The sequence below is a fragment of the Scomber scombrus genome, chromosome 5 (genome assembly GCF_963691925.1).
Source record: "Scomber scombrus chromosome 5, fScoSco1.1, whole genome shotgun sequence".
NCBI lineage: Eukaryota > Metazoa > Chordata > Actinopteri > Scombriformes > Scombridae > Scomber > Scomber scombrus.
Window position 1 is genome coordinate 12,177,740 of NC_084974.1, and position 26,498 is coordinate 12,204,237.

At 38.7% G+C, this 26,498-nt stretch overlaps 1 protein-coding gene across 1 annotated transcript; it reads right to left on the minus strand.

The window, feature by feature from the left end:
• gosr1 (golgi SNAP receptor complex member 1) lies at positions 1 to 25,570 on the minus strand. The gene is made up of 9 exons (XM_062419481.1): positions 25,506 to 25,570; positions 24,694 to 24,805; positions 22,906 to 22,993; positions 22,251 to 22,358; positions 21,958 to 22,049; positions 16,413 to 16,487; positions 4,765 to 4,794; positions 1,381 to 1,463; positions 1 to 1,209 (listed from the first exon to the last, which is right to left on the minus strand). The coding sequence occupies exons 1-9, from the start codon at positions 25,537 to 25,539 to the stop codon at positions 1,085 to 1,087; spliced, it is 747 nt and encodes a 248-aa protein (XP_062275465.1). The 5' UTR covers positions 25,540 to 25,570; the 3' UTR covers positions 1 to 1,084.
• Between the last annotated feature and the right edge of the window lie 928 nt (positions 25,571 to 26,498).

Consider the following 26,498-nt stretch of genomic DNA (forward strand, 5'->3'; position numbering starts at 1 on the left):
CTCTTCGGTCCACTGAAGTGAGCCTATTTTATTTTGATTCCAGTCGTGTAACAGCCTCAAGCTGTGAGACAAAAAGACATTGATGTTTCTCACACAGCTGCCTTGCTTTGACATTCCTTCACTCCCACCAACAAACTAAGACTTTAATCTAAAGAGTCCAACCCTGACTGAAATGTTTTCAGTTCCCATCTTCAAATTCATACAACAGTCTTCAGTATAGTAGTAAATGTGCAGAATAGTTGCTTGGTCATTAAAGATATGTCATGTTTACACATTTCTTCTAAGGTGGGAACTACAATACATGCAGCTCCTGACTTCCTATTGTGTATTTAACTTGCCTGGTTGCTCTGAAAGATTAGAGAGAAAGTAAGTTATTGAATATGAAGATATGAGTGAAGTATAAATATATTTTATGAGATATGAAAATACAATAAAGATTTTCGATAGCCTTGCTGTGGGATGCTGCTGTCTGAACTGGCACAGTCATACCATTTAATACTATTGTCCTTGGTTTGAATAGATCTGTGAGTGACTTTAACCAGAATGATTAAATAAACCAGATAACGATAACTTCATCTTAGCAGTTAAATTGTATCTAGTGTGACACACTTCTTTTGCACATACTGATATGAATAATTTATTAATTCACATTTTACAGCCCACAATGATCTATCCATCCTACACCATCAATTAAAAAAGGACCATTCAACAAAAAAAATCCTTCCGCCTGTGAAAAAAAGAATGATGAAACACACACTCTCACTGTCTCGTCACAGTTTCTGTCCAAGTGAATTATCACAATAATTTTCTTAAAATCTAGTTTCATTTGTACTTTTGGTCTCCATTCTTTTGCTGGCAGCAGAGCACCCAACCACCAGCCCTCCATCTGTCCCATTGCTAAATACAAGTTGAGTAGCTCTTTGTTGGCTGAGTTTGTCCCTGCTGTAGAACTGGACCAACTTAATGTCCTTCTGCTACCAAGCCTCCAGGGTCCTCCAATCACTGAGCTCGGTTTCCTGGGGGTACCCACGCTACACAGAGCAGATCATTCCTGCCCCTTTACAGATATCGCCGGGTCTGGACTTCAGTGAAAAGCGTAGAGCAGGAGGAGAATGGTGCAGACGCCAATCACCGTGCCGAGGATGAGAGAGTCTCGTCTCTTCCGAAGGTTGATTCGCTGGATAAGATTGTTGATGGTCGGGAAACGGTCTTGGAGAGCCGAGAGTTAAAGAAGATTGATAAAACTTTCCAGCCAGATTAAAAATTAAATAAGAAATAAAATAATCTACTTGTTTGTGTCTTCTGATGAATTTCAACAAATAGTCAGGTGGATATCTATTCAACACACAAGCGTGCACACACACACAGCATAAAGGATACTAGCCAGCGTGTTGACCCTGCTCTGTATGGATTTCAGCAACCCCCTTTGGGAGGTCATGTTCTCCTTGGTCGCCATGGCAATACTGAAAAGACAGAGAGAGAAATAAGTTGAAAATTGGCAACACTAAATGTTGTTGTGCTCATTAGGACTGTAAAGTGCTTCTGACTGTTGGTGAGTCAACATGTGATTAGATTAGTTCCACTGGGAAATATTTTAGTCCACCGTAAGAGAGCAAGCGGTGGATCGCCTTTTAAAGCTAAAGCTGAACCTGTTAAAGTATATCTTTGAAGAAATACATTTTTAAAGAATGATTTAAAAGTGGCCATTTTTTGCCATGGTGATCTCATATTTCTACCACCTTCACTGCACAAACCAACATCTAGATTGATTCAGTGTAGATTTTATGTTTGTGAAAGGCAGAATTTTGAGTCAACACATGACTAAAACAAGAAAAGATAGTTTATAATACTTATTAAACAAAAAGATTGGATAAAAAAAAAAGTCAAAACAGACCACAAAGTAACTGCTGGTACTTGCATTAGCAAATGTATCGAACAATGATCGATTAATAATTTTCACTCATTTTGTAAGTAAAATATTGTCCAAATTCTCTGATGAGGTCTCTGAGGTTGTTGACTGTTGGTCGGGATGAAACAAGACATTTAAAGTCACATTGAGCTCAGGGATCAGTAAATAACACAACATTTTGTGAAACATTTAAAGACAAAATCATTAATCAAAAAGGACAGGTTACTCAATAATGAAAATAATCGTTACAGGTCTAATTTTATCTGATATAAAAGGTTAGTTAAATGTGCATCTGTCATGTGTTTGATAAACTGTTGTTTTTTCCCTTCACACACAATTCACATAGTAAGATCCCGACTCTGAAGCATATTTACATGTTTTCTGTGCAATAGGAATCAAAATGGGGCTATTAAAAGACTTGTCAGTAAAGGAGGGTAATCGTTCTGGGGTGAAACCATTAAGTCATCCTCCTTCAGCATTGTGTGGGTGCCTGCAGCATGTGTGCGAGCTGCCTGAGCTTGTATAAGGAAGGTATAGAATTGCTGTAATATTGTACCTCTCTTGCTCTCAAACTTGGGCCTCAGCAAATTTTCAGATCAGGAAAGTGCAGCTGCCGGGCAGTTCAGGAAAAGTTTCAGCCTCTAGGTTTGCTTTGTGTGGCATCTGTTACACACAATAATCTATACTACTGAGCCCACTCTTGAGCCTCTCGCTTCAACTGTGGGATCAGAGTGTTTGAGTGGTAGGAAATCAGCTCCCACAGCCGCACTTGGAAACTAGTTATTATGCAGGATGGGGTTTTAAGATTTTCCACAAATACTTTCAGGTTTTTTTTTCCCCCCACATCACTGTCTGGATCAAGTACTGATCTTCTAATGCAAACAAAAAATGTGATCACCTCATTTCTTGCTCCTCAGTATCTTGTGAACATATCGTATGCTATGTCATGTAATAAAGTTAATGAGAAGTGCCTAATAATTTCCTATCACCAAACGCTTAACGAGAAGATGCACCTAAAAAGGTAAAGAAAAAAAAAGCATTTAAACTAAATATTCTCAACACACAATTGGCACGCAATGTTTTCTTCACAGCATGTATTGCATAAGTGTTGAACACTCGAGGGACAAGCAGTAAGCCCTGCCCACCGGGGACTAACTCCCATCCCAGTGAGGCACAGACTCATAGGAGGCAGATCAAAACAAAGCAGATGAAATCACCACAAGGTTGTTTACTCTTTTGGCTGGAGGTGATGATGAGCAGCAGGCCAACAACAGTTACAACAGCCAAGTGGTTACAGAGTGTGTTTGAATGCAGGTTTGGGGTGAGTAAAGCTGCAAGACAGAACATCGTGAGATGTGTGGTGTTTAAATGTGAGGTGTGAGTGTGTGTGTGTGTGTGTGTGTGGGTGAGGTTGTGGCATCTCTCCCTGTGGGGTGGAGGTTGATGAGGGGACAGTCCGCAGTCTTGGCCTGGAGCAGTGTGTTGGGGATCATGTTCTCCTCATTCAGGAAGAAACACTTTGCTGACTCCAGCAACTTCGACCGCTCCTTTCTATCAATGTTTACCAGCTCATGAAAATCAGAGCTGAGGATGAAGATTCCTTTCACACTTTATATGTGATCAGTCACAGATTGTTGTTAAAAATAACCTGAAGGAGTCGGAATTTGTCCAAAAAAACATGGTAATATGTATAAACGCACACATCAGAATGTGTAGTAGTAAATTGTAAGATATGCACCATTGAGAAATGTGACTTTGGGTGAGTTGTTGTAGAAGTTTAAATTAAGAAGGAAACTGTACAGATTGTGATGGTAACATGAACAGTTGAATGACATAACTGAGTGCTTTTCATTTCAATATTGCTAAAAGCAATTTAAGGAAGCGAAAGGCTATGATACAATCCACCAATAAGACCGCTGTTGAAGCTAGTCCCAGAGGAGCCAAGGTTTACGAGATGCAACATACAGTACTTGTACTTTGTGCAGAGCAAGGATAGGACTAGTGGGAATGGATGATACAGTACCTATGGATTAGTAGACTGGGGTCAGGTCAGGTTTTGGGGTTGCAGACGTAAAAGACAATGCTAAGTGACCAGCACTTCAACTCAACTCAACTCAACTTTATTTATAAAGCACTTTAAAACAACCACAGCTGAAACAAGGTGCTGTACACAAATAAATAAAACAACACAGGAACATAAAACAATTAACAAGAAATAAATACCAAAATAATTGTTTATTGTTTTTAAAACTAATTAAAAACAATAAAACAATAAAACTAAAAACAAACCATAAAACACTAAAACAGGAGCAGAGTCTCATGCATGGTTGAAAGCCAAGGAATAAAAATGGGTTTTAAGACGAGTTTTAAAAATGGACAGTGAGGAGGCTAGTCTAATATTTAAAGGAAGCTCGTTCCACAATTTAAGAGCGGCAACAGAAAATGCTCTGTCCCCTCTGAGCTTCCGCTTTGATCTCGGTACCTCCAGGAGCAGCAGATCAAGCATGTATGTGGATGAAAGTTTCCCAGTTGAATCATAAGTACAAACAATGAACAACTGTGCTAAATTGTTCAGGGTCACTAATACCAAAAAAAATGGGAAAGGTACAATTTTTTGCAGTTCTAGTATATTGGGGCCGCAAAATCATTTTTTGGTAAGTTTTTATGTTATTATTTTTCTTTAACTCAGTCCGAACACATTGGGACAAAACATATTCAGACCAGGATTGGGCTCATTTTCACACATGCTGAGGGTTTAGATTGAGTTCAGGAGGTAAATTAAACAATGAAAAAGGAGAACTGTCACATGGAAATGAATGTCTCCTCATGTGTGTGAGACAATAAAGGGTTCTTACCTTATTGTGTCATCCATCAGTCGGTCCGAACTGTAGACAGTGAGAGGGGGAGGGGGAAAGGAGTGAGAAAGAGAAAGAATGGTCGAGTTATTGACGAGTTTCAGATTGACATCGATCAATACTATGCACACTAGCCCAGGATTATGATCACATCACTTGGTGACACTGAGCTGAGCAAAGAGCTGGATTTAATTTGATGTTGTTTGGTACTGGATTTTCCTTTCCTCTCTCCATATCCATCTTATCAAGGACTACATAGTGATTTACCAACCAGTCCAGCATAACTGACAGTGTGCTCATGTCTCTCTGTGTATATGTACCAATTAACACAAAAAAACAAGATATTTTTTGCTTTTTAGAAGTTGCTTTGAGTCTAAAATGCCGACTTTTAGAAACATTATTTTAGTTAAACCAGCATTTTTTTGTTTTTGTTCAATGTAGTCATCTAAATCAATCAAAATGTATGACATTCTTCACACAAAACACTCATACAGTACTCTCCTAACCATTAGTAAATTCAGTATTTCAGACGAATGGCAAGTTTCAATCCCAATTAAAATTAGTTACAAACAATTGCAAGCTCGTTTGTTGTTCATTTATGTTAAACCTCTGCATGGCAGGGTGTGACTGTAGTCATTTGTTTAGTTGAGCCTCTCGTTATGGATGATTCCCAAATGTACAGGGTTTCGGGACTAAGTAGACCCAGGGGGAATTTCACCTTAGACATTCTGAGGCCCAAGCTTCTTCACAGCGACTTCAAAGAGGGAGTGTCAAATGGTTGCTTTTGTCCTTTAGATAATATAGTAAGGCCCATACACACACACACACAAACACAGACACAAATACAAACACAAAGCTTTTATGTTGTAATACTAGTTTTGTGTCTCAGGTTGCTCAGAAATAACAATGCTCTCAGTGGTTTACTCCCTAATTGGAATCAATTTAGATAATGTTGCCCAGAACTAAATGAAGCCAAAAAAAAACCTGCACGTATTGTATTTCATAGTTCATCATCCGGCATCCATTCAAGGACTCCACATCTTCATTGTCAACCTTAATGTGTGGTTTCTGTTAAGCTATTATTGTTCTTTTGTATCCAACCAAAGTCACAAGCCTCTCCCAGATTTCTAACCTAACCTTATCTACACCCATACTTCAACCTTTACCTAAATCATACCATTATACATTAACTTGACTGTTTCAAGGTTTATAGATAAATATCTTTTCATCTTTTGCCTAAACCCAACGTTATGGTTTGGTGGTCAGTCGGAGACCTTGTAATCGTGTTACTTTTGGTACTAGTGAGCAGCCCTTATTATTTACCAGGAGTGTGTGCTTGAATGAATTTGACTGGCCAATGTAGCACCTTGCTGGACAACAAAGAGCTGTTTTTCACTTTGGAGAGAGTGCTGTGTCTTTTAGAATTACATCATTAAATGCAAAAGAAGTAAACAAAACAGAGTCTGTCTCTGTATGTTAATGAGTGGGTTAGTCTCCTAACGTTTAATAGGCTGACCCCCCTCTGCCCTTGAAATATCTTTTAAATAAGGGGAAAGCATAACGCAAGGCTCTACTTATCACATGCATTGTTGGCAGGTATGTGTGCTGAGCTGACATTTTTTTCATCTAACAGATGCTGGGCAGCTCTGAAAGGACTTTTAAAGATTAAATAAAACATGATAAACTGCACAACTCAAAAAGCAAACAGCTGAAAATAGCTAGAGCTTTGATTTAAGGGAGAACAAAATGATAGTATAACAAATATACCTCCAGATAATACAATCAAGAGGTTCCTGCTAAATTTGATTGTGGGCCACAAAACTGACCTAGTCCAGGTCACTTTCGTGGTCAAGTATTGACCGACTGATTTCTCAGAGGACAAACCAGCTTCTGGGTTATATATTGATGTAATCACGTTAACATTTGTCATGCTGGTGACCTGTAATGTCAGGTTACTTCTAACTGCTGATGGACCACATGGGACTGATCCCAACCTGTAAACATTGATGAGTTTAATCACTGTAATTATAATCTTTACCGAATCTCAACTTCTTTTGTAGAGTTTATTTATTAATTATGTGATTTCTTCTTGCAGTTGAATTTAATTTTGGCCTGCATTTATCATAGCAACTGAAGGGTTACGAGGAAAGGTAAGAAGGATTACCATGTACAAGAAATATCACCAGTGTAGTATCATCATTACAGTGTTGCCCATGAAGCTGGACACTGCTTTTCCACTGGAGGTCTGCTTAGTGAAGGATGACCCACAAGTCCCCAAAGACCTGCAGCCAACTTTGTCATGTGGATTCTTTCTGCAGGCTATATACATGGCAAGCCACGTTGTAATCTACAGTCACGGTGTTCTGAGGCCCTTCCGTTCTTGGATCATAGCTCCAGACACAAGCACCAAACTGCACTTTGGCAGGAAATTGTAAATCATATCTGTTGTCTGTGTCGCACTGAAATTAAACCGTTTCCAGGGATAAAATTATTTGATGAACTGGGATGGTAACTGGCACAAAATTCTAAATAAAGGCTGGCGGGTAAGCTTTGCACAAATGGATTGTGGGAGCAGGTGTGTGGAGCTGTACCAGTAGTTGTGATGCAAGAAGCAGTGGGAGTAAGACAATACAGCCAGAAATATTTAATTATGCTAATTGGATTATTAGGTACATACAATATAACAGTGCCCTAACAATGGCTTCGTGTCTGAAACAGACAAAAAGAAACCTTAAGTAGTCGTGGTTAGGGTGAAGGTCAAACAGCCATGTGACAGTGGTCTTAAATGATGGAAGAACCATCATCACAGGGGACAAACAAACGACGGACAGACAAAGTAAATCTTTAACTGTCTTTCCGCTGACAGTGTCCACCTTATAAGTCATGTGCTGAAGAGCGAATGACAGAATGGCTGCAAGCTGAGGTGAGGCTTGATTCATGGAATTTCTATTTGCACAGATGAGATGGGGCAAAAGATTTATGAATTGTTCCCTCCATCATCAAGCTTCAGCTGTAGTGGAAAGATTGATAGTGTCATCACTCTCATGTATATGTGGACCTCTGTGGTTTCAGCTTTGAGCAGGTTCCTTCCATTTCCCCTGGTCAGTGGTGTTTTGCTGCAGTCATTAAATCGCTCATTAGCTCCAAGCTAATTGCCTTTCCCAGTGTGATGAATCAACCCTCCTTGCCCACATGCTTTCTTGTTCTCTTGCAATTCACACAAAAAAATGTAGAAATGGACAAATGTGCCCACTTCTCAAACACATCATGTATACATTTTCTGTTGGCCAGAAATACTACAACCAGTGGTAAATGTCAGAAAATAGCTCAATCACAAGACTCATTAGTTAGTTGAGCTGAGATGATTAGTTAGAGTTACTTTGCTGCAACCTTCTGAGGTAGTGCTCTATCAGATTGGCTTTGAGAGCAATATGAGGCAACAAACGCAATCAGTCTGCTGAACTGAAACATTCATTGCTTTGTCAGAGGAAACTGTCTGCAAATATTGGCAGCAGTTACAGAACACAAACTCCATCAGCAAAAATGAGCAGTGATTAGAAATATGCGCTCAGATTCAAAGCAGACTCTGCTAACAACGCAACACACTGCATCCACTGTATTTAATGGAAAAATAAAATGTGTGTTATCAAACAACTAATAGCAACTTTAATCAGGAAATCAAAAACCAAGAAGCAACTGGGAAGCAAAAATAAAAACTTCTGTAATGTCGTTCTGTATGTCATGTTGAAATCTAGAAAATAATCTAGAAAGCAATGTGTTGTGAATAACAAGAACCTCTAACTACTGTATTCCCCATTTTGTTGACATTTTAGACGGTAGGACCACTCCCGACACCCTCCAACTAGAAGAAGAAAAGAAAGAAAGAGCTGTGGTGATGTAGAACATTTTGCTGCTTAGATATCAAAACCGTTCAGCTGGGAGGTGCTTGGGCAAAAAAATCGAAAGCACCCTGAGCACATTCAGCAAAGCGCATTGCAGAAAAACAACATTTCATACCCACTGAAATCAATTAGAAAAAGGCGTCTTCTCGCACAACAAAGCAGCAATGAATGGACACAATCTTAATCTTGATAAAGTATTTACAGGAAAATGTACTTTGATAGATCACTTTGGCCTGTTAAGTATCAGTTTGTCAGTGAATAACAAAAGCTATGCAATGTAAGTGAACCTTTAACCTTTCTGAACTGACTGGGTCAACCATTGCTTTGCCGAATAGGACGTCCTTTACTCTGAATACTCTAAGTTCTCCTTCACTGATTACATTAGCATGTCAGGGAACTGGCAGGTCAGACCAAACATCTTAAGATGGGCAGCAGGCCAGGCAGACTAAAAGCAGGCATCTCAAACTGGGGATCAACCCTAAGAAAAAAAGAAAAGTAAGAAAGTGAAAGACAGAATGATGAAGCACCCACAGTGATGGGACTGTACAGTAGACTCTATGACTTTATGACTCTAGACTTTATGAATGTGCAGAGCCAACAGGAAAAAGAGGAAGAATCTGGAGGAAGAATACTGACATATCTGAACTTCCTGGACAGTTATGAAATAGGTATTTGCTGTTGTTGGCCAATCAACAGACAGCAAAAACACTCAAGCGATCAAATTCAACCAAATATGAGTCAATATAAGATATAAATTAGCTTTGCGTCACACTGATATGCCAAAAAAGCAAGGCTAAGAGTCTACCTCACGCTAGCAGCTCTGTTAGACAGTGCAGCACACCTGCGCTTTAGCTAAATACTGATGTCAGCATGCTAACATGCTCACAATGACAAGGGAAACATGCTGATGCTAAGCAGGTATCATGTTCACCATGATCACCATCTTAATTTAGTGTGTTACTATAGGATAATAAATATTTGATAATCAAACAGAGCTGAGGCTGGTAGGAATGTCAAAATATCATTGTATTAAAAACAAATTTAAAAGATTACCAAAGTTATTTCATTTTATTAATTTATCCTGAGGTTGAGATCAATGTCTGTATCAAATTTGATGGAAATGCATAAAGTAGTTTTGGGAATATTTCCCTCAAAACCTCATGTTGGTGGAATGCAAAAAGTCAGGGGAACACCAAAGTCAGTAGGATTCATCCCGAGGACCACATATAACCATATATAACATATAGCCATACAGAAAATCACGATTACCCATTTAACAGAGATGTTTGAGATATTTCAGTCGGGAACCACAGCAGTTGACTGACGAACCAACCAAAAGCGGAGATGCTTGCATGGCTAAAAACCCTCTTTTTGACAGGAAGTTCTTATCAGTGTGACCACTACCATTAGAGCTGCTACAACATGAACTTTTAATGGACATGTTCCTCCTTCCCTCTGGTTTATTCATGAACACTGGCAGACAGAGAGATGGAAAAACAGATATACAAGGAAGGAGAGATGGAGATAGGAAGAAGTAACGATATATCAACAGCAATTATTGTACAGTACATCTAATAACTAAACAAACTTAAGTATTAAGTATCATTCTTATGGGAGTGCCATGGCTGCTGAATGGTTACTGCGGTTGCTACGTAACCACAACATCCCAAGTTTGATTCCAGCCTTGTTGCATGTCATACCCATCTCTCCCTACTGTTGTTTCTGCCTCCTCACTGCCCACTAACCAATAAAGGCCAAAGAAAAAGCTAAAAAATAATATATGTCATATACTGCATATCCTCCAAACAAAAATGCTCATTTGGATATGCGCCAATGACTGGATTGACAATGATACAATCAACAACTTACACAATAATACTTTCAACCGAACCTTTTGAGCCTTTGCATCAGCTGTGATGACCTTCTCTGACTGAAGAATCAAATGATGTATTGGGTTTTAGGTGAATACATTCAGACCTGGATGTTTTATAATGATCATGGTCCATTTGGTCTCTTTGCCACCTCAACCTGAATTTCATGTCATTTTACTGTTGTATTGTAAAGCCTAGCTCCCATTGGAAAGCTCTCTCTATTCATTAGCCACCGCAGCAGTAGTTTACTGTTCTCCGTTTCAGTGGTGTTTCATGAAAATGGAGAGTTCTGTCCTAGGTTTTAATCCAATTAAAACTCATTTGCACATCCAGAAGCAATACAATAATGGCATCCTTTTTGTCATCTTCTGTCCTGTCATGGGAAGATATAAAGCACTGTTCTATCACATGGCTATATTTGTCATGTTTACTATATAATTGATGATTAGACTTTGGAAAATTATGTTAACTTCATTGTCAGCTTCATATCCGCTATAATATGTAGGCACGTCTGACTGATGTGGAACTATACAAGGTTTATCTCTACCAGCAAAATTAGAGAGAGGACTATCTTGAAAAATGGATCTGTCTCATTAGGTTCTGTTGGGAATGACTACAGGCTGGCAGACACTCCACCCACCACTTTGTTTGGAAAGTGATAAGTCTTAGCTGATCATTTTGGCAATGCAGCCACTATCATTTGCTAGTATATCCCAAAAACACAGTCACTATATAAAGCCTCATACACCATTTACTGTATGCAAATTTGTACAGATCATACAATACATTATCTCGCCTAAAACTATTGTTGGGACAGAACATTTTAATCCTTGTGTAGGCTGACTTACCTGATATAAAAAGCCAAGGATACAAAAAGGGGATGTGTCACAAGCTGACCTGCTAAATGAGAACTCCACAACTAGCTGTCCATAACATGTGGTGGATAGTAAATTAAAACCATCTCAAAATCTCTGAATCAAAGCTGATCAAGTAATTTCACATAAGGAGCACCTCATTATTCATAATATATGTGCTTAAAATTGCAAAGTGACTATTACAGAGTGTCAAGAATCATGAAAATGTAGAAGTATTTGATCTCAAATATCTCATCTTTATCGAGTGCTCATGCTCTGCCTTAAGTGAGACTTCCGACTATTGCTCTGGCTACTGACACATTTTAGCCCTTTTTTCCTCAGGCTTTCTTTCCTGTTTTATGGTTCTAATAGCATCAATCTGGTGTAACCCCATCCCCATCTCCAATTGCCTCTATCCCCTCTCATATTTGTCAATGGTCTGTGGACGCCCTACAATATGGGTTGTGGTTTAATAAGATTATTTCATTATCGGTATTCTGATCAGTTGGGCTGGGTAGGCACGAGAGCCTGACTGCTGGGAGTGCAAGTGGCTGCAGCAAGCTGGAGGAGGTTCAGCACATAATTATTTTTTCATCAGAATTTATTAAGGCTCTTTGCTGTTCAGTTTGAATCTCAATAATTCACCAAATCATATTAGCTAGAAAACATTCCTCCATTGCCCACTCAAGCCAAAATATAAGGTACATGGTAGACACAAGTATAAAAGATCTTTCCAGGGCCACATACTTAAAGTGACAGATGAGGAGGAATGTCTCTCTGCTTCAGCACATGAATCCATTAAAGCGCTCACTTCGGTCTTTTGTGGTATTGTCACAGTGCCTATTACAATGCAACCTGACACATCTATGTGACTCTCATAGACCTTGTGGAGCTGGTGGAACCGAATGCCACTGCAAAAGTGGAGTTGAGGTGGTAGTATTCTGCAGCTAAATCACTTTATTTATACACAGTGTTAGGGTCATTATTCAAAAAATCGTCGTTACTTATTAAAAGAGTAATGCATTACTTTACTTAATTACTCCCTGTGAAAAGTAATCAATTACCCTTTACATTACTTTTGCGTTACTCCTTAGCAATGCCTGCGATGTTGTGTAAAAATAATATATTTACAAATAAAATAATATGAGTCTTGACCATCATAACACCATGTTGTACAAATAACTGCCTAAAAATAATATATAGACAACCTGTTTCTCCTCGGAGTCAGCACAAGACTGGCCAAGCTGAATAGCATCTCCATGGGCGCACTAGATGGCGTTTCCATCCTGACATAACACCAGTCCGGATACCAAGGTTTTCCTGCCTGATAATGGCCATCCGTTCACTATTATCAGTACTTTGCTGAGCCATGAATGACTAAATGCAGCACAGATATTTGCATGGTAAGATTTAACATCTGTTACAGTTCCCTTCTTGGGAGACTACCACAATGCATGACAAGGGTGGAATAATCTGTAATACTCTGTACATGGCAAGGGATTTTCCTGTTGAATAGAGTTTATGTCCCGCTGCATTCAGCCATACATTTTAGAAGCCCATGAAAAAAGCTTAGAAAACTTAGACACACTGCTCAAGTAAACTAAAGTAGTACTGCCTATAGAAACAATTATACATACACTTTCAGAGACACAGTTAGGGCGATATCTCAAACCAATTAAGTATTTGATTTGTTTGGTTTTCCACAATGTGTAAAATGTCTATTCTAAATCATTTGAATGGAGCTATTATAATATGCACAAAAAGGTCATTTCTCGTCAAAAGTAGTGTAGATGGTAGCTGCTCCATTAGCCATTTTGAGTAACAACAGTTCCTCAAACTGTGACATTACACTAACCATGCAGCTGCTGCAGTTAAGGGACTGTCGTGACTCTAGGCGCTTAGTTGTCCCTGGCTATCTGAACACTGATCTCTAGTCGTGGTTTGTGTTAGCTGATGAGGTATCATCTCTGGTTACAAGAGTTGAAGCACCTTAGGTTGGCTGAATAGTTTCCAGGTTATGTTTTGTTCAGTTTGTCTCTAGCTGCCGAGTAGCTAACACCAGCTAACAGCAATCTGCAGATATCAGACTGATGTCCTGTAAAGAAACACAAACATCAGCAGATTTCTGCTCTGTTTGTGCTGAAACTGATTATGCTCTACTTAGTTGAAGCATCTGGTACTGACACTCACGCATCTGGTAGCTGTATGGATAAGCTCTATTGTATGCATAATGATGACAGCCTTGCAGGTGGCTTGCTGAACTTAAAAATCTGATACTTCAAGTCTGCATCTTGCAAGCAAACAAAAGTTGATGAATCAACTCAAACCTTGAAAAAAATAAATAAATCAAGATTAGATGTTTTGGGCAATACTGCCCATCCCTAGACACACCTAACAACAAAAGTACACACACCCCCATAAAAATACACGTACAATCTGTAGATGCACACAGTCAGGAAAGTTACTATAGATAGATCCACCACTTGTCATGCTGCCACACACTCCTTGTCAGGATACTTTGTACTTTTGTTACTCATCTTTTTTGGCGCAAATGTTGATGATTTGCTTGCTAGTCTACCCTGTTGTATCTGCTGACCCCACCAAATTACCTGAAGAAGAATTCTGTCCATGTTGAGGCTTAGATAGTCAGCTAAAGTCCAACCACTGTTCAATACATGACCTCCACCTTTTCATTTTGTCACTATTAGCTATTTCATGTCAGAGCACATGATGCCAGTTATGAAGTGAGTGAAGAGATCTTTTATGGGGAGTAACTGAGGCATTCTTCCTTTGAGAGGCTGAAACATGAAGTAAACATTTAGCCACAGAGAGAATGAATCAGACATCTTTGTATTGGTCGGCTATGTCCAAATTATCAGATGACATCCTGAAGCCTGGGCAATGTTAAAGGCTGTTTGGTGGTTTATTTCTTTTTTGGTTTGAATGTGAGTTTGAATTGAGTGTCCTGCTGACATCCAATTTTACCTTCCACACAGGGTGCCTCTCACACCTCTCACACACAGGTACACACATGCAGATTTCACAAAGTTTACCACCTCACGCTGTTCTGCAGTGCTTTAGAGTCAGCCAAAGATAGTAGGACATTAATGAGGATGCTGGCAGTTCATAGTTTGACCTACTGTGTCAAGAAATATTGAGTATGACTAACTTTTGCTGCACTAAGGTGGAAAGTTATGTACCAGAGTGGAATATGTAATTTATAATGTGGCTTAATTGGTATCACGATCTAAATCTGTCCCCACCAATATTTTCTTCAAAAGAGTATTAACTGGAGCACAAAAAGTTGTGTCTGAACTAGCCAGGAAAGCACTCAAAACCAGCTGGCATTTTCTCTATCCTGAAACTTTAGATTAATGAATGCAACATAAGGAAAAAGTGGCTTTCCGTGACTAAAAGAGAGTAAAAGCATAAAGACATAAGGTGCCAAGAGGTGTCAGAGCTTAAAGGGAACCTATTATGCTCATTTTCAGCTCTATATTTTTATTCTGGGACTCCACTAAAGTAGCTTTGCATGATTCACCGTTCAAAAAATGTATTTATCTTATACTGGCCCTTTATATTTACCTTGCAAGGCAGCTGAATTCACAAGATCACACGAGAATCCATCTTTTCAGGTTTCAAGTTATGTGCTGTTGCCCAAACCACCAGTGGTTTGTTCAAATCAGCATCCTATGAGGATTCTCATTTGATCTCGTGAATCCAGCTGCTTCACAAGATACCATACACAGATGGTTCATCCAGTCACCTGCCAAGTATTTTTTTGAAAGGGCCTGCCCTTTTCCAAAAAGTTTCCAAGGACGACTTCTCAGATGGTTCTTTGTAGCAGACCATCTGGCGCATGAGGTTACCTTTATGCAGCCCCTCAGTTCAGCCTGTCTCTGACAGTTTTAGCTCCTGTCTCTTTAAGGCCCCTGTCCTGATGAGCCAACTCTGTTCTGATTGGTCAGCTTCAGGAAGCCTAGTGGGTACCAGCACGCATCAGAGTCGTGTTTAGTTACTGCTGATGAAAAAATCCAACATTTCCTGATAATGTTGCTTCATATTACAAACTTTTAAATGATTAAATAAGGAGAGAGTTTTTTTGTTAAAAATGTATATAAAATGAAAAATGTTCACCACCAAATTAGTAGAGCTTCTTTAGCAGTGCTATTCTTCAAGAAAACCGATTAAGACAACAAGATATGGAGCTATTCGGAGATCTTCAGTGGATCAGTTACCAATAATGCTGGGTGGAAACAGCCACAGTGATGATGATGTTGGTGATGACGAAGAATTGCAGACAACCAGCACACCTCCAACAGGAAAATAACTGTGTGTCATGCTGTGTAATAGAAAAACTCTTGTGTGCTAGCTAAGGGCCAAAGTAGCGATTTGTCCTGGTTTTTACAGTCAACAACAGAGCATTTCACGTGTTTATCTCTTAGCCTACACATGTTGTGTTTGCTACCAGTCCAGTCACAATGGCTACCTTGTCTGTAAATCATGGGTGGAGAAACAGAGATGTGGGCGCAATTACAATTTCAATGAAGCCCCAAGTGAAGTATAAAGGGGCATCAAATTGTAGAATCGCATTAGTTCAGAGCAAGCAAGCCCACACAAAACTGATTGGTTTTATACCACAGTTTGTGTGTTAGTGAGCACATCAGAGGCCCAAATACATACACACAAGCACTGAAAAAGTGAGTTTTTCATAATGTTGTCCTTTTGACAAGCAACCACCATGAGTGATTTTCAGTGTTATTCCAAATGGCTGAGCAGTGCCATCACAATGAATTATCCCCGCTCTGATTTCTTGGAAGCTGTAGCTGTTGCCTCGCCAGGAAAGGCTGTACAGCTCTGGGAAAAATGTCAGATAAATTCTATGTGAGACTGCTGGGGTTGAAAAAACAACACCAGCCGATTGATATCCTTAAAAAAACTCTGCTTTGAGTGAATTAAAAAGTATTTCTTGATGATGTCAGATTCCTCAAATATGGCAAAGAAAGATGCTGAGAACTTACTTTCTCAGGTGCTCGTGCTCCTTCAGAAACAGCTCTGTTCTTCTGTTGTTGACCCCGGAGCCACTCTTGTATGTCCTAGGAAAGGCACAAAGACACAAATCAAAGAAAATGATGTATATTATTTGCCATTTGTGTCATGTTCCACAACATCTGAAATTAGAAATTTTCTGGCAATGACAAAGTTCTTATGTCCACTAAGACATAAAACTGATATTCTGTTTCAACATCTCAACCTGTCTTTGGACATACCAAACTAACGCTCTTGACCGACAATATTGGTTCTGGTCTGCCCTTATCAGCAGACATTGAAAGCGGTTGTTGAGAAAAAGAGTAATCCAAATCACTGTTCAGCCAAGGGAATTATTTAGTGCAGTTTTTCATGACCACCACTGCATTTTCCCTCTTACACTTCCACAAGTGAGTTAAACATATTTTGTCTTTTGAAATCACCTGTCTACCACACATTCATATATACATTTTTATCTAAAGTTGTAAACCCCCTGCATGTCCATTCCACTGAGCATGTACTGAGGTTTGTTATCTTAAGATATTGTACTCCCATATTTGATAAAGGGTTAACAGATGGTGTCTTTCTTGTGTGGGTATGCTTTGTTGCTCATTTCTGTTTGTCTGTATATAAAGTAGAGCTATAAATCATCCTGGAAAATAAGAAATGACAGATAGACAGCCAGACCAACTCAGGCAACAAGAGCCCCAAACCCTGACTGACAGAGTTTATGAAATTCAAATTTTCTTATGTATTGGATACCTGCACAGAGCTGCAGCATAACAGAACAATTGTTTTTTTTTATAGAGATGTTCCAATACCATTTATTTCTTCTCCATACCGATTCTGATATCTTATATGAAACTATGTCAGCCGATACCAAGTACCAATCCAATATCACTGCATTAAAAAAAACTGTATGAACCGGATATGATTGCTATCTTTTGTGTGATGCGTCTTCAAATGCTTTATAAGATTGCTGGTGTTAAAATTGGCAACACTACTGCCACTCCTCTAAACTAAAGTCTTGCATACTTTGATTTTTTACTGTTGGGACTTTCCAGTGAAAATATATGCTAACGGGTAATGTTACACTATTTACCAGAGATCAATTCTTCTTTGCTGCTCTAAATAGTAGTTGCCAGTAGCTGCAGCAGAACTGACTTATGTTGTATCGTTTATTAATAAATGACATAGTATTGGATCAGTGCATTGGCTTGCATACTCGCCAATAACCGATCCAGCACTTCTACTGGTATTAGAAAAAAACACCTTTCACCTACAGCTCAATCTAAGTACCTTACCATGCCTGCTCCTTCTTCTTCTTCTTCTTGCAATATCCACTGACAAAAAAAGCACTGGCATAACAGCTGTGTAGACCCGTTTCTATCAAATGGCAGTCGGCGCCAGTAACACTGCATTCCCTGTTTCTCCTTTACAGTAAAAGCCTTCCTTTGGTTCACCAGTGGAAAGCTTTTAATGTGAAGCAGCAGCAAGAGGAAATATTCAGTTGTCATTAGCAGTAACCTAACACAGATAATACAGAAGATCGGAAAACAGCAAGAAAGCTTGAATAGACACATAGGGGTGGATCAAAACTCGCCACATATTACACAGGAGCTGCTACAGGACTCAAAGCTGAATACAGTGAGCCTTTTAAACATGGTGCTCTCTCTCTAGTCACCTGCATGGTTACACATGCTGAGCCAATCAGATTACTGCATAATTATTTGAAAGAGGAGATGGTCATGCCGCTCCCAAGCAGGGCTATAACATTTCAGCTTTGCATGACTGTCCTCTGTTGTAAAGTTCCGAGGAAACGTTAATGCTCACAACTCAGTAATGCATAGCACAGCTCTGCTTTATTGTCAACAAGCTGGTAAAGGCTTTATGTTCACCCTCTCACCCAATCTGTCTCTGGTGTCTCTTTACTCCTCCAGCCCACCACCTCCCACTGAAGAATTTAAACAACCGAAAATAATAAATCTTAAAAAAGACAGAAGACCAGAGCCACTGAATCACGTAGAGGGCCATTGATTCATCCATATTTAAGCATAAAAATTGACAAAGTCAAGGTTGTATCTCTACTTTACATTTTTAGTGAATAGCCACCTAAAAAGATGGTTTCAGAATAGGGAGTTGATTAATGATCAATTTTGATTAATACGACTTCTATCCAAATATTGATAGCACTATAAAGCATCAGAAATTAAGCTGTACCAGCTGGTAGCAGTCAAACTTAATGGCTATCAGCATCCCTGAACAGCTAACTCCCCAATGCTCTCCTTGATTTCTGATCATTTAACACAGCCCCACCCTCCAGCTGGGCAAGAACAAGACAAAGAGCGGGGGGGAGGGGGTGGGGAGTGAAACACAAGACTATGCACACACACATATTGTATACCATAAACATCCTACTCCACCCAGCTAACTGTAAGCAGTCCAAGAACAAATGTGCCTACTTCATCCCCAGCGTGCCATCCAAAGCCATTGAATGGAAACACTATATTCAGTGCACACACAGCACACTCCACAGTGGCTGCCTTGAGCCAGAGCTAGCCGCCCCACCAGAGGGGCTGATGCCTTTGTTGGGCTAAGTATTGCCTGTACTGACAGCCAGCCTCATCACTCCAGCAAGGCTTTTTAAAAGGGCAACGATGTAAATCACAAGCTAGCTGTCATTTGTGTTGCTGACATTTAGAGTCAAAGCAGGAAAAGAGGGAGGTCTGAGCTCAGCTCTGCTCCATGTTGCTGTTATGAATGACACAGCTGAATGCAATAAGTGTGTGCGTGTACGTCCGTGCATGAGAACATGCTTTGCTGACAGAATCTGGGAGCACACTGCAAGAGATATTGATACGTTTTATAAGATGTCATGTTGCTCATTTAAGTGCAAGTGTGCACTATTTCTTTTAATCAATATAGATTTTCTGTGTGTGCAGTGTAAACAACCCTGATAGATCATAAAAATCTACAATGTAGTCTTTCCTGACCAGGTTTCCTCCACGTCCATGATCTCTACTGCCCTCTTCCTGACGAAAGGCTCAACTGCAGCAAAAATGTGCTACACCACCATCAACGGCACCTTTCAAAACGTGATGCAGTCCGACAACATCACAGAACAACGTGACCTTCACATTTTTGCTGTGCAAATACAACTCAGTCTGCAGTATATGACATTAAAATGTGTGACTGTTATTACTTACCATTACACTGTTGTTGTGATGCAAATACTACATTAGGCTGATGAAGCCAAGGAAAAAAAACTTGGACGCATTTAGATAAAAGCACAAGTTCAAATTTAGGCCTGCTTCTGTGTTTTGGGGACAGTAGTTCTGCACTTCTCTGTATGTCCCTCTGACAAGATCAGATGAAATGTACATTAGTGATATTAAGTTAGCACACCGCTTTGTTATTTCTCACAAGCCACATTACAGTAAAAGCAACTCATCAGATTATGTCTGCTTTCATATTTTCTCCTACCTCAGTAGTGTCCCTTGCCTCACTAGCAAAGATCAATAAGAGAGATTAGGGGGAAAGTTTCTTTTTAAAAGAAAAAATGTCACATGTTAAGCATGACTCGGCATCTCTATGCACTTAATAACAGCAGCAGCAGTAATTCACCTACCTGTAAGCTCAGATGGTTCCCTCATTAGTGGCCCGTGGACACATTAGTCATCGTTAGCCTGAGCACTGGGTCAACTACACTGGCTCATTTCTATGCATTAAATTCATCAGCATTGAGCCTATTAGCAGGGTCAGTGGCACTACTTTGCTATGTGATTTAATGAGAAGATGGAGTGAACTGCTCCATGTAGTGCTGACCTCATAGGATGTTCCTAACTGAATAGATATACTGTTAAAAATCTGATTTTTTTAGGTGTAGTGACTGTTAATTATCATTATATAAAAGCATGGTGATGCACTGATATACAATATATTTCTAATAAGTTTCATTATTTGTGGTATTACCAATAATTCATAGATGACGAAAGATCATTGTGCATTATATATATTTTCTTCTTTGATTCTGATGTTAAGTGTTGCTTATAACTGTTGTTTAGATCATGTACGTTATAATAAAGAGCAGTTCATTCATATTCATTCTGCATAAAACCCTTCACAACTCAGTGTCCTAGAAATTAATACTGGTCCAAAACTATAATGGGACCTTATAATAATTATCCTAATAACAGAGGCAGCAACAACAACAGTAATACCAGTAACGTTACAACGATTAATAATTATTTAATGGTCCAGAGAGGCCTTCAGCCAAAGAGGAAGGAAGCACAACACCCAAAGACACTCCAGCTGCTATGCGTGCACATCCCTGAATGTGTATGTGCTTTAATCAAGTCAGGAGAGTATTATTTCTAAATTGACCATCACTGTTCCATACACTGATTCAATAAAGTGGTGACATGAGAAGCTGTAGTATAAGCTGTAATCATATATAGTCTGATATTTCCGACGGAAATCACACTGCTGTAAAACTTTCACTTTCGAATCTCCTCAATTAACTAGAAAGCCAAGCACTTACATATTTTCTATGGAAAACATGAATACAGTCTACCAAGTACATTGTGGGGTAGTTACACATTTATATCATTAATAATATTTTCCTGTAAAAACAATTGATGGCTTTGCTCTATATTTAATGTTGCATTAGGACAGCATAACAAGAAAGGAGTTATTATTTAAAGTGACTGTGAGACCTATGGAAAATGCATTACTGTATGAAGCAGCCGCAGGACATCTGCATACTAGATGGCTGGAGAGGATCAATACGAATCTTGCAGTGCTCACCGTATGCTCACTACTGCGTCTTACAGATCAATAAGCTATTACAAAAAAAAAAAAAAAAAGGACGACAGGAGTCGTGGTCTGAGGGAGCACATCGCCCCATCTCATTTCAATACACTCACTCACAACTGAGCTAATCTGAAGAGAGGACACACTTTCTCAATACAAGGTCAAAGAGTCCATGAATCTTCTTTGGTTTTAATGGCCAACATTTTTCAAGAGCATGCCAGGTGGAAGTCAAAGTTCATCTATCCCTCTAACGCTTAATGTCTACAACATAAAAGCACTGTGAATAATGCTCTGCAGTTTGTATTCATACACACAGCCACTAAGATCAAACACAAGCAACACATCACATGACTATTTTATTTGTTTTGTATCTTTTCTATATAACACTATGTCATATAGAAAAAATATGATACCCTTTTTTTTCTGCTCTGCGAGGAATAACTCAGTCTGCCTTTGCCATCTGTGCTGGCATGTAATGACACCTAACAAACAGCTATTTAGGCTGCTAATCTGAAATTTTCTGAATGTAAAAAAAACACATATGTTTTTCTTTACAGTTTAAAGTGAGTAAGAAACTCACCTCTCAATAGACTTAATGAGTTATCAATAGTTTTGTGTACTAGAATTGAATTCACAGTGTAGTTATTAAAGTACAGAGACCATATTCCCACATTTGACACACATGCAGGCCAAATCAATCACAAAGTGGCATGAACGGTTACTTACTCTATGTCTTTTCTGACAGATCCTAGTAGGTCTTCCCTTTCCCGGATGGCCAAGAAGTTTCCTTTAGTTTTATGGAATTCATGTGTGTAATCCTGGGTAAAAATGACGAGGGAAAATGAAGAGAAGTGGAAAAAGAACAAAGAATAAGGGAACTAAAAGGAAGCATTGAAGCATGTTTGCTTTTAGAAAATTAAGTTAAGAATATTACAGCATTTTTACCAAACTGGTCTGTTACAAAAAGCAAAAACAGTGACAGTTACAGAGGAATAAAGGAGATGAATACAACATCAAACCTGTAGGATGTCTCTGTGTCTCTGAAGTGTGTGCATGAGTGCAGCGTTGAGAGAGGCCGTGCCCGGGCCGTTGGTGTACTCTGCCATTTTGTCATTTATTGCAGTCAGCTGACAACGAGAGGAAAAATGAATGGATGCAAAAATTGATGAAAAAGACACCAGGGAAAAACAGGAGATTAGCGGATGAAGTCAACCCACACAGAACCTCAACACAAAAAGGCACGCACACAAATACACACAGCCAAATAGTCATTTCATAAGGTGCAATACTATAGAGGGAAACATGCATTTGCACCCATTTGTATTCAGAACTGCAAAGAACTGCAGGTGCAAAGCAGCAACTGCTTTTTTACCAACGTGTCTTGTATTTATTATATTTACATTTATGAGTAATATTTAACAGCTGTATTTAACTTGCGACCCGCCTTCAACTGCTTCTTCAATCATTAAGCTTCTAAACTCATTATTTACTATGGCTCAACAGATTGGCTATTATGAGTCACTGGATTCAATGCAAACCATGAGGAGAACAGGAGATTGCAGTCTGTCCTTTCCTTGATGGAAGACAACAGCCTTGGCATAAATTCAATGCTGTTCTTATAACAGTCTTTTTACTGGCCTTTCACAGACCACTGATCCGTGTGAATTTACTTACTTTCCCCAGCAGCTGTTCAATCTCCACTGACATGGTGTCAAACATCCTGTCCTGGGTAGAGTTGTTGAGCAGCGGGGTGGTGTCAGACCTTGAGGAGAAAAACAAAGAATGGGGGAACAACTAGAGGCTGGTGGTACAACTAGAAGCTGCCACAAAATGTCACGTTACTTTCTCTCTGAAGAAATTAAAAGTTATGTGTTGCACCCTGATGTGATATTCAGTGATTATTTGGAAGAAGCCTGCATCAAGTCAACATGTAAATAAATGCTAAATTAGAAAATGATCACACTTAATTTGGTTTAATACAGCACTGTCCAGTATCTGCAGACTTTCTTGACCAGCTGCATTCAATTATAAGTGTAACTGATGGGTTTAATTGCTGGTGATGCTTTGGACAGCCCACTATGTAAAAATGCAACACTTGTGTTAAGGGCCATCAAATAAACACCAGTGTGTACAGAGGAGTGTAAATCATCCAGAATCCCCCTCATTTTATATTCAAGAATCTAAATTTTAAGGGTGTGCTAGATCTCCAAGTCTCATCCATACAGCATGAAAGTGGCTTAATTACTATAACAATCAATCATGTACCAATAGTGTTAGCAGTAATAAGATCAATATAGTGACATTCTCTCTTACTTGTTTCCTCCACAGATATCACAGCTAGTGAACAACACCCCTTAGGTTTCTATAGACTCATTGTATTGTTCAGAGATTTCCTTCCTGCTGCCTATACTTTCCTGTGTTTGTCAATCCACCACCCACATATCCAGGTCAGTTGACCACTACAGTCTCACAGCAGACGATCGCATTTGCATTTATTATTTTGATTTTAATCGTTTTAAGTCACTTTTTAAGAAGAGAGTTTTCATATTCTTTAATTCCATTTTCTCAAATGTGAATATTTTCTGTTTTCTTTTGTCCTCTATGACAGTCAACTCAGTACCTTATGGTTGTGGACGTCGGGACACAAACAACATATGTCAGGATGTCAACATTTTAAGACATTTTATTGACCAAACAACTAATTGATTATTTGAGAAAATGAGTGATAGTAGAACATACTCATCAGTTGCAGCCCTAGCTCCATGATAAGTTTTCTCTTAGGTTATTTCCCTTCTTTAAATGTCAGCTATGCATCCCTAAAGGTACAAGACTGCCCAATGTACAATCTTACTTCACTACAAAGGATGAGAGAGACTTCCTCTAAAATTACAATTATAGCCCTAACATCAAAGGGAATTAAACCTATTGATCCCCATCAGGCCAAAGCGGTTTGTACTGCTATGGGATTAAACTTGCATCATAATAATTGAACAAAATTCCCCGAGAATAAAAAGAAAAAGAAAGTAAAACATAAACTGAAAGCAAAAAGGTGACCTCAAATGCAAAACTTACAATAAAACTACTTTTCAATATTGCTACCTGTTGCATTGGATATGCAACAAGCAGTAGACTTACAACTGACCTTTCTCTCCAAAAGTAACTGGTTAATGGGAATGAAAAATTCAGAACTGAAACTGAAGATTTTAGCAGTGAAACTCAAACAATTGACCACACAAGTTTTATTGTAAATTTTACTTTTGAGGTCTATTTTTTGTTTGTTTAAGTTTATTTTTATTCATTTTCAATGTATTTATTTTTTAAATTTGATGCTGGGGAGATTTTGTTGAATTACTGTCACACAAATGTAATCCCATACACAACCAAATATTCAATGACCTGTATAACTGAGTGCTACAAATTAAATATTTTATTATTTGCTTTAAGTGGAAGAACTGATCTTACGTGTCTCCTCGACGTACATCCCTAGAGCTGCTGTAGCTGGTGCACAGTTTACTGAAGGAGACCAACTTCAGGTCAAGTTCATTCTCCAGCTGTCTGGCCTGCTTTCGCAGATCTGAAACACAGACACACACAGATAGAGACAAATCATTTTAACACTTACCAGCGACTCATTTTAGTTTACTGTCAAAGATTAAAGATAAGTTATTTCAAAGAAGTGGAGTGCACTGCTCTGACTATATTTCTATTTATGAATGTATCCAATCCAATCCACTTTATTTATATAGCACGATTTTAACAAACACAAGTTTTTCCAAAGTGCTGCAGAAAAAGCTAAAACACAATAAATAGATAACACAATAGAAGCACAATAAAAAGATAAAGTACACAATAAAAAGATAAAAGCAATAAAATAAAATAAAATACACATACAATCAACAACCTACATGGTGTCAAAAGCCAAAGAAAAGAGGTATGGTAGTCAGCCTAACCGAGATAATGTATTGTAAAACACCACTCATTACCATGTAATTAGTGTAGCCCATACAAGCACAGCAGCATCTCGATATAAACATGACACACATGTTAATTTAGAGAGGCCACACACATTTAAAAAGCTTCATGTTCAACTTAAATGGCGACATGTTAGCTAGCTTGTTAGGAGCTAGTCGTCATGGACATACAGACTGTGTTTAGACTACCATGCCGACACTGACTCTGGCAACTGACCAGCTGACAGTAGTATCGTTCCTGTGCTGGATGATGCTGTGAATAGTGTTGGTTTGATAGAGTTATTATGAAATATACTCCCTTACCTTCCCAATAGTTGCTGCTTCCTATTCCAGCCATCTTTGTTGTTCTGCGACGTCATCGAGTTCCGGGGGGGGGGGGGGGGGGGGGGGGGGTGTGACGTGTCAGTAGACAGCGTTGACGTCCGGCTACGTAAAAAAAATAAAAGGGAGAGTTCAAAGTTTTTATTCTCTCAGTTCAGACTCTCAGGTAAAATACACCCCAGGGTGCCGGTTTTATTTTCATAGGACGGAGTAATCAGGATCTGTGGAAGCCCATATACGCCAATGTGATGAAAAAAATGTTAATTATATTTAATTATGAGAAACTTTACTCAAAATAATGACTTACTATCTCAAAATAATGACTTAGTATCTCAAAAATAATTAGAAACTTTCTCAAAATAATGATATACTATCTCAAAATAATGACTTAGCTGGCAAAATAATTAAAAAATAATTAAAATAAAAAGTATCTCAAAATAATTATAATTTATTATATACAGTCTATGCTTATAACTCAAAAAATGACTTAGTATCTCAAAATAATGACTTAGTATCTCAAAATTATTATTTAAAAATAATATGTCATTATTTTGAGAGTTTCTTATTATTTTGAGTTACTAAGTCATTATTTTGAGTTACTAAGTCATTATTTTGATGTACTAAGTCATTATTTTGAGAAGGTTTCTCATTATTTTGAGAAGGTTTCTTGATATATTGACTTACAGGATCTTTTTTTTTCATCTCATTGGTCCTACTCTGTCTCTCTTTACAGGAATATCTTATCTTATCTTATCTTATCTTATCTTATCTTACATGTTTTTGCTCTTTCTGGTCGGGTTGATTAAATTTAACTATGAGGACTGTCATTGGTTAGGGCGAGGGTAAGAATGTCACGGTAAGCCAATCACAGGACGAGTAGGTCGGACCATGACTTCGCCATCCTAGGAAGAAAATCTCGTTCCCAGGGTGGGTAGGTACCAGCCTGCACCAAAGCCCCATTTTACTGTTTTTAAA

What these genes read in the sequence shown, in the direction of transcription:
- gosr1 (XM_062419481.1), bottom strand. Translation starts at nt 25,539, where the DNA reads ATGGCTGGAATAGGAAGCAGCAACTATTGGGAAG. An exon ending in TTGAACAGCTGCTGGGGAAA is followed by an intron (nt 22,359 to 22,905) that starts GTAAGTAAATTC and finishes TCTCGTTGTCAG; the next exon opens with CTGACTGCAATAAATGACAA. An exon ending in CAGGGTCAACACGCTGGCTA is followed by an intron (nt 1,210 to 1,380) that starts GTATCCTTTATG and finishes CGGCTCTCCAAG; the next exon opens with ACCGTTTCCCGACCATCAAC.